This window comes from Rutidosis leptorrhynchoides, chromosome 2 (assembly GCF_046630445.1).
Source record: "Rutidosis leptorrhynchoides isolate AG116_Rl617_1_P2 chromosome 2, CSIRO_AGI_Rlap_v1, whole genome shotgun sequence".
Lineage (NCBI taxonomy): Eukaryota > Viridiplantae > Streptophyta > Magnoliopsida > Asterales > Asteraceae > Rutidosis > Rutidosis leptorrhynchoides.
Genome location: NC_092334.1, coordinates 90,560,390 through 90,574,062, shown reverse-complemented (window position 1 = coordinate 90,574,062; position 13,673 = coordinate 90,560,390). Strand labels below are relative to the sequence as shown.

General features: G+C 37.2%; 1 protein-coding gene across 1 annotated transcript; it reads left to right on the top strand.

Annotated features, from left to right (window-relative positions):
• The first annotated feature begins 464 nt into the window (after window positions 1-464).
• On the top strand, window positions 465-1,589 carry LOC139891139 (uncharacterized). The gene is made up of 2 exons (XM_071874077.1): window positions 465-1,079; window positions 1,203-1,589. The coding sequence occupies exons 1-2, from the start codon at window positions 585-587 to the stop codon at window positions 1,290-1,292; spliced, it is 585 nt and encodes a 194-aa protein (XP_071730178.1). The 5' UTR covers window positions 465-584; the 3' UTR covers window positions 1,293-1,589.
• Window positions 1,590-13,673: the final 12,084 nt, after the last annotated feature.

The following is a 13,673-nucleotide window of genomic DNA, read 5'->3' as shown; positions in this document are numbered from 1 at the left end:
ATCATGTTTAATGACATAGTGCGTTTAACCATATTTCTTTTCGTATGTACTATATAATCGTGCAACATCATGTACATTAAGAGATCACATGTATTCACTTTTGTACAAAGTGATGACACACATACAAAAATAATTTCGACATAGTATTGATGATGACTCGCTGAATAGTTTGTATTCAGTGTTAATAAATCATTCAGTATATAGCACGTTTGTTTCTAACATCTAAATGACATATAATGTTGAAGAGAACTGATATTTTTCACTACATTTTATGTATTAACTAATAACTAATTAATATGAATGGAAATGAATGAGATTAATAAATGTATTTTAAGTAATAATTGGAAGTTTTAAATCATCCTCATCATCTGCCCTTCTTATCATGTGGCCAACCTTTTTTTTAATCATATTAGCGTTAGTAGGTTAAAGTTAATTTTAATTTTTATCTAGAAACTGAAGTGAGAACACATCATAAAAGGCGAGGGAATCAGAATGCGATGCTTAAACAATTCCAACAAAATAATCAACCACAATCCACCAATCTCTGAAAACCATAAATTCATTACCAATAATCCGATACAAAAATGAATAATTGCGAGCTTTGCAGCCAATCAGCTCAAATCTACTGTCAGTCCGATAACGCAAGTCTCTGTTACGATTGCGATCACAACGTTCATTCCGCCAATTTCCTCGTCGCCAAACACTCCCGAACCCTACTCTGCCATAAATGTCAATCTCCGACTCCGTGGTCCGCTTCCGGCCTCAATCTCGGACGTGCCGTCACCGTTTGCGTTAACTGTGACTCACCTCACCGGCCGATGATACTCGCCAATCGAAGAAATGATGTCGTTGCGGATAATCGTGTTCATGATGATACTGAATCCAGTGATAATGATGATGATGCTGATTCTGACGAGGATGAGGACGATGATGATGATGAGGATGCGGAGAATCAGGTTGTGCCGTGGTCGTCTGTGGTATCGCCACGTGTCACCGGTAGTTGTTCTAGTAGTGACGAATACTGCTCGAGTAGATCTGAAATCAAACGAGGTCGTTTTGACGATTATACCGATTCTGAGGTCTGTAGCTGTATACTTTATAGCTAATTGTTGATTTAATAATTGCTTAGGTTATTCTGTTACTCTGTTATGAATGTATGTTATTGATTACTCCGTATTAATTAGAAATTGACTATGATAAAGGAGGATATAGATACCGTATGTTCATCAAAGAGATCTAACAGTAAAAGGAGAACGGAGATTGATGACGTCACTTCATTAAGATCACGGTGAAAACAGGACTACAGGTAATTTGACTATTCATTTAAGCTGGCTATGATGATGACTAACGAGCGTTCACAATACATGAAAGATGAAATTTGCACAAATCACAATGGAGGATCACAGATTGTAACGGATAACGATTCAGATGAAATTAGCAATTTATTGTAACCTGTGTGATTGAATACAATTGGCAAACGGATATTAGCTGTTCAATTGTTTGCAATAACAGTAAATCTCATATTGTTGTATTTTCAATATATAAACGAAACAAATGAGCAAGAAAATGAAGTAACCTCTGACTGGAGTTTGTAAACAAGCAAAAAGATTGCAACATAAATTATTAATTTTGTTAACAAATGAGCAAGAAAATGAAGTTGTTAGGAATAAAAAATCATATGATTTGAGCTTGTAAGTTAGGTGTTACTCCGTATTAGCAAATCGCAATGTAAAGTGAGTGTGTTCACACCCCTCACTAGTTAACAAAATTAATAATTTTTCTTGCTCGTTAGATGATGTGGCCAGCTTGGCGGAGTGTGACGGATATTAACCGTGCGTCACTTTTTAACGATCGTAGGCGTCAGTTAATTATTTGACAAAATCATATGGAACCGTGAGATGTGAGGCAGCCAATCAGATTTTAGCATTCAATTTAATAAATATATATTTTTATTATTTATTTATTTTTCCCACCTAATTTTCAATTAAATTTTACCACCTCACTCTCCAAATATTTGACACAAAAACTTGACATTTTGGGTTAACGGGGGTCAAATACAGTCACAGTCAAAAACCCATTTTTTCACTAAAAAGTGCACAATCCTACTCTGACGTCACAGTCAGGGTTAGGAATAGTCTAATCGAAACTCATAGTAACACACCTTAATTCTCAAAAATAACACCAAATCCTAACAAACTGTGGATTGTGGCAATAAGACTCTTACAGATTCATACAAATTGCTACTGCTATCGTTCATATGATGATGATGATCATCATAGTTTTATACGTACAGTTACACGTATATACTTCCTGATCAAAACTTGAAATCACAATTTCATGATTAAACAAGAATTTTATCTTTACAAAAGTAAAACGCGATATAAATGCAACTGCAAATCATTTTCAGTTGAAATTGGAAGAGTTCATTTCGGTAAGTCTGTTAGCTTATTGTTACCCTTCCAGTCTTTATTGATCATTAGCGCCTACTACTTAAAATATGCAGCATTGTTTAGAAGCCTGATTTCCTGTTTTAAGAATACTAAGTGCATCGATGCATGGTACACTTCTGAAAATGTTTCACTTGTTTTTGTAGAATGGTAGGATTCTAAAAAACGACACCACTCTAGCAACCCCAAAGGGGGCCAAACCAAAAAGCTACGACGGTTTAGAAAGCCAATCAATCCAAGAAATATTAATTCTACCTCTATATCTAATCCATAAAAAAAAAATACATATATAGTCAAAAAGATCACTCTTCTTTAAAGAATTGCTCCAGAACACTATCATTCTGAAGCATCCAAAGAGGCTAATAATATTCATGGTTGGAAACAATTTACAGGTCATAGAGGCTAATAATATTTATGATTGGTTTTTCCGTTCTTCTCAAAGTAGATTTTTTGCAGCTACAAAATATTGTTTTTCTGTACATTTTTGGACAAATTTGTAACATGTAAATATGATTTTTATGGATCTTTGATGAACATTTTGGATTTGGAGTTACTAATCTTTATTAATAAAAAGGTTGTGTTTGCAACAGAAATAGTATATGCCCAAACCCCAAATTACTGCCTTATGAAAGCTATTAGAGCCCAATCAGACCTTTATCCCAATACCTTTTTTTTTTCTTTTTTTTTTTCATAAAACCATGTACGACTGTACTTATATAATGCACTAGTTTATATAAATTTATAAAGTACGACTGTGAATATATAATGCACTAGTTTTATTAAATTTGTATAAACTACTGTACATTCAGTAGCGGAGACAGGGAGGGGACAGATGGGTGTTCAGCCTCCCTCAATAGACCGAAATGCAGTGAAATATAAATAGCGCATCACGACTGTACATATATAATGCACTAGTTTTATTAAATTTATATAAACTACAGTACATTCAGTAGCAGAGACAGGGAGGGAACAGGGGTGTTCAGTCTCCCTCAATAGACCGAAATGCAGTGAAATATCAATAGTGCATCTTTAATTATTTTAACTAAGCATCCCTCAATTATTAGTGTATTGGTCTTTCTCTCAAATCCTAATCACTTAACGACAACTCTTAGGCCTATCATTAGAAAAATCCTAAATGATAATGACGACACACAATTTTAAGTATATCATTATGGAAGTCTATAGAGTTTTACCATATTTTTATTCACATTTAACTAGTTTTAACTTTTGATTTTTTTTTTTTGGAACTATTATCCATAAGTTATTTCGTGAAATAATGGCGTGGCGTTTGCATAATTAGCTAACTTTTACAATTATTTTAGGACAAAATTACACGGGGGTCCCTGTGGTATGTTCAAAACTACAACCGGAGTCCAAAATTTTTTTTTCGACTTAAGGGGTCACTGTGGTATGCACTTGTTTCATGGGGGGTCCATCTACCTAACTTCCGTCAATTTTTCTGTTAAATCTTATCATGTACAATGCACATGAGGATAAAATGATCAGTTCAGTTTTATGTTTCCTCTCTTGACTTCATGGGTCCCCCTTTCTCTCTTACTCTCCTCTTTCCTTTCCTTCCCTTTCTCTTTTCATCTTCATCTGCTTTCCTAATTACAAAACCCTATTCAAATCCCAAAAAACCAAATCCAAGTTAGTATTTCAAGCTAAATTAAAATTAAAATTACCAAACTGAAATTGCAAAAAAATCCATAATCTGTAGATAATATTATCCTTGCTCTTTAACACCTATTTTAACCTCAACACAATTTATTTCACCACTTTATTCAGATGATAACGATTACCCCTAATGGTAGTAATAGATCGTAACATATATCCCATAGTAACATGTATAATTGTACATATAGACTATACTTTGCAAATTTAAAGACATCAATATTCAATAGATAGAAATACACAAACACACTCTTCCATAATTAAATATTAAAGACTTCCGAACCAATAGGATATCAATCTTTCGTATATTTTAGAAGTTAGATAAGAAATATGCATCTTCTTATTCAGTTGACCAAAATATTATCCTAATCTCTTCTTCAGTTTATGTTTTTTTTCACCACAACCATAACTTAAATTTGATTAATTTTTAACAAATAAAATTATAAAATTAGAACATAGCGAGTGTGTTGTAAACGCGATTATTTTTGAATATATATATATATATATATATATATATATATATATATATATATATATATATATATATATATATATATATATATATATATATATATATATATATATATATAACCACCAACAAATAGATGTATACAAACGTACCTTTATTTTGAGCAATTCGTTTTTGCTCCCTTCCACTATCATCGACATCAAAATCTCTCGAAACCGATCTGTACGCATCTGCTTGTAGGTGGTAAAATTCAATTGCTTCAAAGCTTGCATCAAGGTAAGCTTTTTATTTGTATGACAACAACAATAAATTTGTTTGAAGGTTTTTCAGATTTGTGTTTTATCTTAGATATAATGGATAGTGCTTTATCTTATATACAATTGAAAATAATGTATTTGATATTCTGCTGTTGAATTTGGTTGTGTGTGATCTTTACATATGTTTTATTTTCAAATGTTAAAGTTCGATTAGGGTTTTTAGAAATGAGAGAAGAAAGAAAGAAAGAAAAAAGAGGGCTGTGTTTTTGAGAAAAATAATAAGGATAGGAAAAGGAAAAGAAGCAGCTGAAATGACTGTCTTACCCTCATGTGCAAGTCATTCGAAGGCAAAAAATGTTAGATTTAGACGGCAGTGAGTCAAGTGGACTCCCCATGAAACAAGTGCATACCACAGTGACCCCTCAAGTCAAAAAAAATTCTTTTGGACTCCGGTTATAGTTTTGAACATATCACAGGGACCCCATGTAATTTTGTCTTATTTTAGACAAAACTCATATGTTTGGTTTAATTCGTACTTTAATTCTAACGGTTATTGTTATTTACTTGTTTTAAAAATATAATAATTTGTTATGATGTGTGAAAAGAGTTTTTAATGTAATGTATAAATATAATTGTCGAGTAAGCCTTCTCGATCGTTAAATTCTAGCTCTGGCCCTAAATACATTATAACCTTTCAAATTTATTTTCCCATGAGCTATTTTATATTTTACTTGTGTAATATACCCAAATCGACCAACTTACTCGTAAAATTGTCACCTTTATTCCCGAAGATAACGTAGTATATAGATTCACTCAACTTCTCATTGGGAATTCTTCTTTATTCATCACATAGCAGATATATGTGAGGCTAGTACATATGCAATGGGATTATCACTTTTTTACCCATTTTTTTTCACCTTTTTGCTTTAGAGCCCAAAAAAAAAAAAATGCCAAATTGCCCGCGCAAGGCGCAAGGTGCCTTGCGCCTTGCGTCCTTGCACCTGGGTGTGCCTATTGCGACCTTGCTTCCTGGGGACGCAAGGACGCAAGGAGCCTCTTGCGACCTTGCTTCCCGGGGACGCAAGGACGCAAGGTGCCTCTTGCTCCTGCCTGATCGTTTCCTTCAGACATTTCATCGAACACCTTATGTGCATGCAAATTTGGCTGTCAAGAAACGGAACACGAGCAGCAAAAACGTGAAAGCAAATGAACATACCGCCGTGTTCGAAGTGTCAATTTTTACAGGCGAGTTTCCAAAAACTATACATGAGTTTTCAAAGTGAAGTTCATGCACACCGGGAATATTAACGCAAGTACGCTGAGGACCTTTCTGCAATTGACAACAAATATAAAGATGAAAATAGCATAGCAAACTATCAAGTGTATAAAATGTATAACATTGACCATATGACCTTGAACATAATGTGTTTAGAAGAAGCTCTGTAATACCTTAATTTTTAGGCTCACACGAGAACCGTCTGATTGAATCAGATATGCGTCTACATCATGACCAAGGTTGGAGAACTCGGATCTCGGGGAGATCTCGTTTGGACATTTTACGTTGACTTGTGTTGACTTTCTAGTTTTTTTAATATAAATATGTATAAATATATTAATATATGTATATTTATATGGATTTTTACGAGAAAATTTGAGAAATGAGCGAAAAATTAGAAGAAAATCCGAGAAATTGCGAGAAAATCCGAGAAATTACGAGAAAATCCGAGATCTCACCGAGAAAATCCGAGAAATCGTGATGTTGACCAAGATTTTAACCGTTGACCGAGAAATCTCAACGAGATGGGAAAATATTCTCGGCTGAGTTTTGAAACCGAGATCTCCCCGAGATCTCGCCGAGAAATTCCGAGATCTGCAACACTGATCATGACTGGATACTAAATTAATCCAATATCCTTTCTGAACGAATTTTATCCCTTCGACATCTTCTGCTCCAATATAAAATATCTGCTCCAATATTAAGTTGACAGCCAAATTTGCATGCACATAAGGTGTTCGATGAAATGTCTGAAGGAAAACGATCAGGCAGGAGCAAGAGGCACATTGCGTCCTTGCGTCCCCGGGAAGCAAGGTCGCAAGAGGCTCCTTGCGTCCTTGCGTCCCCGGGAAGCAAGGTCGCAATAGGCACACCCAGGTGCAAGGACGCAAGGCGCAAGGCACCTTGCGCGGGCAATTTGGCAAAAAAAAAAAATTTTGAGCTCCAACGCAAAAAGGTGAAAAAAATGGGCAAAAAAGTGATAATCCCCATATGCAATACTACATGTGGCCCCACGAATAGATCCAGTTGTGAATGTAAACTGGACTCAAATAGTCACTTGATCCAAAAATCGCCCGGTAGCAAATCTGGCCCAACATCAGCCCAAATGACATCGTAATTTGCATGTTAGGGTAGCTCCATTATTCATGCAAGAGTGATGGACATGAGCAACGAAGAAGAAGGAGCAATACCTAGTCTTTCTTCCACAATCAGTTAAGTTATATTCTGTTTTTGCTTTCATATTTGGTTAGCAGAGTATATATTATATCTATTTTGAGCAGAAAAGGGTTGTGATTATAAGGATTATATGACCCAAACAATAGAGTAATTCCAGAGAATTACCTTTCCACAATCGACAAACGAAAGAACAATAATAAAAGAATTAAAAACGCGAGATTTAACGTGGTTATATGTAATCGAATGTCGATTACTTTAATCCACAGACCAACTTAGGAGATTTTATTGATATAATTCGTAGATACAGATGAGGGTTACAATAGGATGCTTATATAGGTCAAAAACAACAAAGAAACATCTTGGAGAACAAGAAAAACGTCAATATGGAAACTCCCATTCAGACCAAGCCGCGTCGCGCCCATATGGGGCCGCGTCGCGCCTCAAAGGCAAATCTCCGGACAGTAGGTTTCCCAATCTGATGCTCTGTTCACATGTTAGGCCGCGCCACGCCTTCCAAGGCCGCGGCGCGCCTCCCTGTTCATCCGAATCCTTTTGTTTTGATATTCTTCACATCCAACAATCTCCCACTTGAAGATAGTCAAAACCATGACTCACATTGTCAACCCATCATACAAACTAACCAAGATCGCCAAAGCACCCTTTATCGTCAAACTCCATTTGGGACACACACACTCCTATCACATACGCCGGATAAGCAGACTTTCGATACAAGGTCTTCAACACTTCTTGTTAGAATCGAATCATCATCTCTCTATCTCCTTAGTCGGTCACCACCTTCTCATTAGTTCATGAGAAGACCCGTTGAGGCTATGCAAAACCTCAACTTGTCCATTAACACCACCTTAGTAAACATATGTGCGGGATTCTTCATACGAAGGACTTTCTCCAAAATCAAAGTACCATTCTCATTACGTTCAAATGATACCTCAAATCAATGTGTTTCGTACGATAATGAAACACCGGATCTTCTTGAGATTGATTGCACTTTGGTTGTCACAATATAAGACGCAATTGTCTTGTCTTTTACCCAACTCACACAGGAAGTTCTTCAACCAAACAAGCTCCTTAGAAGCTTCTGCAATAGCCATATACTCGGCCTCAGTGGTCGACAAAGCAACACTTCTTTGTAGTCTAGACATCCAACTAACCGCCGTCTTACCAACCATGAACACATATCCCGTAGTACTCTTACCCGAATCACCAAATCCACTCAAATTTGCATCCGGATAACCTCTAAGTATAACATACTAGAAGTACCTTTCAAATAACGAAGCAACCATTTGACCGCTTCCCAATGCTCCTTCCCCGGATTAGACATATAACGGCTTACAACTCCCAATGCATGAGCTATATCCGGTCTTGTACAAACCATGGTATACATAATACTTCCCACGGTCGATCTATACGGAACCTTTTCCATCTCCGCTTTGTCTTCTTCCGTTTTAGGTGATTGATTCTTCGATAACTTTATCGCGCTACCCAAAGGCATAGTACGAGCCTTTGCTTTATCAACATTAAACTTTTCTACTACTTTCTCAATGTATTTGGATTGAGACAAGTATAGAACACCTTTAGCACGATCACGCACAATACTCATTCCAAGTATTTGCTTAGCACTACCAAGATCCTTCATCTCGAACTCTTTTGAAGGCATACCTTTCAACTTATTGATCTCGGACATGTCCGAACCCGCAAGCAACATGTCATCAACGTATAACAATAAGATTATGTAAGAAGACTTGAATTTCTTCAATTAACAACAATGGTCCGCTTCACATTTTACATAACCAGCCTGCTTCATAAACTCATCAAATCTCAAGTACCATTGCCGAGGTGCTTGCTTCAATCCATACAAACTTTTATTTAACATACAAACCCACTTCTCTTTACCCTTTACCTCAAAGCCCTCGGGTTGCCTCATGTAAATCTCTTCATCAAGATCCCCGTGTAAGAATGCGGTCTTCACATCTAGTTGTTGTAGATGTAAGTCCTCGAATACGACCAACGAAAGCACCAAACGAATATAGTCATCTTCACCACCGGTGAAAATATCTCTTAGTAGTCAACCCCTTTCCTTTGTTGAAACCCTTTAACTACTAAGCGTGCTTTGTACCTCTTCTTGCCATCCATCTCATTCTTTATTCTATACACCCATTTGTTTTGCAACGCCTTTTTATCATGAGGTAATTTCGCTAGTGACCAAGTCTTGTTCTTCTCAAGTGACCCCATCTCTTCTTTCATAGCAAGCTCCCATTGTATGGATTCTTTGGACTTTCTTGCTTCAAAGTAACTTTCGGGTTCACCATTCTCGGTATAAAGCGAGTAGTTTGTTGATGGAGAATACCTAGGATTAGTTTTGGGCACTCTAGTCGAGCGCCTAAGTATAGGAGCAACCGGTATGGTTGGACCGGTTTCAATTGTAGTCTCCTCATCACTAGAACTCGCACTTTGTTCTGAATTATCACCGCTATCCGACCCATCCTCATCATTGTCAAGATCCGACCCATCACCATTAATCGGCAATTCATTGTTGCCCGAACTCCCACTAGAACTCGCAAGATCATCAAGAGAAACATCATCAAGAATAACATGATTCGATTTTTGAATCCCCGTTTCCGGTTTGCCATATACCGAATCTTCATCAAAGGTAACATCACGTGATCGGATAACTCTTCTAGCTTCATTATCCCAACAACGATAGACCATTTCATCCGAACCATAACCAATGAACGTACACTTCTTTGACTTAGCTTCAAGTTTATCTTTATCAATATCTTTGATTTTCACATAAACATTACACCCACAGATTCTAAGATGATCATAACTAACCTTTTTACCTAGCCATTCTTCCTCGGGAATTCGGAAACCCAATGGTGTTGAGGGTCCCCTATTAATCAAATAAGCTGCCGCATTAACCGCATCCGCCCAAAACATCTTAGGCATACCGGCATGTAGTCTCATACTCCTAGCCCTTTCGTTCAACGTATGATTCATACGTTCGGCGACCCCATTGTGTTGCGGTGTCTCCGGAACCGTTTTCAACATTCTAATACTGAGCTTTGCACAATGATCTTTAAACTCAAGACTACCATATTCTCCTCCATTGTCCGATCTTAAGCACTTGACCTTTAAATTCGTCTCACTCTCAACCATAGCTTTCCACTTCACAAAAGTACCAAAAACTTCGGATTTAGCTTTAAGAAAGTAAACCCATACCTTTCGAGTGGAGTCGTCAATGAAGGTGACTTAATAACGAGAACCTCCATGTGATTCTACATTCGTTGGCCCAAAAACATCCGTATGAACTAGCTCCAATTTCTTTAACTTTGGTGAATTCCCCGATTTAACAAAAGTTACCTTCTTTTGCTTTCCATAAGTACATGGTTCGCAAAACCCAAGCTCTATCTTTTTCAAATCCGGAATCCTCTCACTCGAACTAAGAACCTTCATACCCTTCTCACCCATATGCCCGAGTCTTCGGTGCCATAGAGTAGAACTAGCCCTAACGTCAACCGTAGCAATCACCGTGTCTTCTTCAAACACCTCAACCATATAAAGAGTTCCCCTTTTATGTCCACGTGCTACGACACTACTACCCTTAATTACCTCCCATTGGCGATTCTTGAAAGTAACCTCATTACCTTCTTCATCTAATTGACCAACCGAGATTAACTTCCTCTTTAATTTAGGAATAAACCTCACGTTCTTCAAAGTCCAATTAGAACCAAGAGTAGTCTTCAATACAACATCTCCCATACCTTTAATCTCTAGACTTTTGTTGTTTTCCAATCTAACTTTACCTTGATATGTCCGAAAATTCCTCATCACACTCTTAGTGGGTGTAGCGTGAAACGAAGCTCCAGAATCCAAGACCCAAGACTCCACCGAACTTTCAATACTACATAGTAGTGCATCCTCCGTATCTTCCGCGCTCAAGTTAACATCTTTAACCGGAGCATTCTTACAATATCTTTGATAATACCCCTTTTGATTGCAACCCCAACAAATAACATCACTTCGGTCTTTCGATGGATACCTCTTCTTGAACTTCCCTTTACTCTTCTTCACACCACAATCGACTTTCCTACCACGGTTGTCGGTACTCAACAAAGAACCGGATAACAATTCCCCCGAACTTCTCCTACGAGTGTCTTCACCGAGAATTAAATCCCTAATTCCTTCATACGCAAGCTTAGTAGCACCGGTAGAGCTACTAACCGCGGTAACCGTACCCGACCAACTTTTCGGTAATGATGAAAGCAAGATTAGTGCTTTTAGTTCATCATCAAATTTGATTTCAACCGACTCTAATCTTGAAACAAGATTGTTGAATTCATTGATATGATTCGTTGCACTCATACCTTCCTTCATCTTCGTTTTGAACAATTGTCGCATGAGAAAAACCTTATTCGCCACCGTAGGTTTCTTATACATGTTAGAGAGTGCCTTCAAACAATTAAACGTTGTCTTTTTGTTCATAATATTACCAACAACGTTCTTGGCGAGTGCAAGACGAACCGCACCCAAAGCTTGACGATCCAAGAGCATCCAATCGGCTTCATACCTTCGGGTTTGGTCTCCAACAAAGGTTGGTGAAGTTTCTTTTGATACAAGTAGTCTTCTATTTGAATATTCCAAAAGGCGAAGTCTTTACCATCAAACCGTTCAATCTTCAATTTACCGTCTTCCCCCATCGATCCCAACACGAACCTTGAGCTCTGATACCAATTGTAAGGATTATAGGACCCAAACAATAGAGTAATTCCAGAGAATTACCTTTCCACAATCGACAAAAGAAAGAACAATAATAAAAGAATTAAAAACGCGAGATTTAACGTGGTTATATGTAATCGAATGTTGATTACTTTAATCCACGGACCAACTTAGGAGATTTTATTGATATAATTCGTATATACAGATGAGGGTTACAATAGGATGCTTATATAGGCCAAAAACAACAAAGAAACAACTTGGAAAACAAGAAAAACGTCAATATGAAAACTCCCCGTCAGACCAAGCCGCGCCGCCCCCTTATGGGGTCACGCCGCCCCTCAAAGGCAAATATCCAGACAGTAGGTTTCCCAATCTGATGCTCTGTTCACATGTTAGGCCGCGCCGCGCCTTCCAAGGCCGCGCCGCGCCTCCCTGTTCGTCCGAATCCTTTTATTTTGATATTCTTCACATCCAACCGTGATTTTTCCAATTAATATTGAAATTCTTAGTAATCTCGTTGTTAATGTACCTTCCATCACACACTATATGATCCATTTAAACCAACGCCAATCTCTGATAGTATGATAAATTAAACTGGGGAGTCAAGGTTAAAATCGTAATGACATACAATGCATCTTAAGTAATTAAATCAGGATTCCATGTAAAAAAAATTACTTTTATGAATGGCATCACAATTGCTTTTCACCGCATAAGAAAAGTAACTGATTCCTTTAGAAGAAACTCCGTATAAAAAAGGCTTTTCGGAAGGCCTAACTACTTAATATATAAGTTGCGTACTATGCATAAGGTAGAATGAATTAGACGGAGTATGTATGCACAACAATATAATGTCACAACTATAGTAAGTATAATATATAGTTTACACTTGAAGGAAATATGTGTTTTGAGAAGGGCTCCTTTTAGATTTTGGTTGTATTAATTGTAGATATAGATATTATGTCTAACTTGAATTTCATAGAGGTTAAAGTTGCACTGTCATCACAGTTAAATGGGTCGATTATGAAAACTCATGTCATGGTTTATAATTTTTTTTTTTTGATTAGCGAAAACACCCTCTATGAACGAGCAAACTGGCTCCCACGTAGAGGGTAAACCTCAGGTAATCAAGCCTCCGAGGGCGAGACCTGGTACCGGGTGAATTGCGCATTATTCGTACTCTCTAGTCACACTCCCTTTCTAAACGATTTGACATAGTCAGGAATCAAACCCGGGTGGTATGCTTCATTGGACTACTTGGTATAGGGATTATCACCAAAATACCCATTTTTTGAAGCTTGTTGACTGTCAGCCCTAAAAAAAAAGTTTGATAATTTGCCCTCGCAAGGTGCAAGACTCCTTGCGTCCTTGCGACCTTGCGTCCTTGCGTTATGGCCAAACGCAACAAACAGCCTTACGTCCTTGCGTTTTGCTCCTTGCGTCCTTGCGTCTTGCGTCTTGCGTCTTATCCCGATAAGATTTCTATGATTTCGTGGATAAGATTTTGTTAGATTTTTGTACTATTACGGATAACCTTTTATTTCTATATAATCATTATACATGGAACTACAGATTACCAGCTTCATTTCACTTCATTTCCACATAAATCATATAATTTCAAGCATCATTAAGGTAACTTTCCA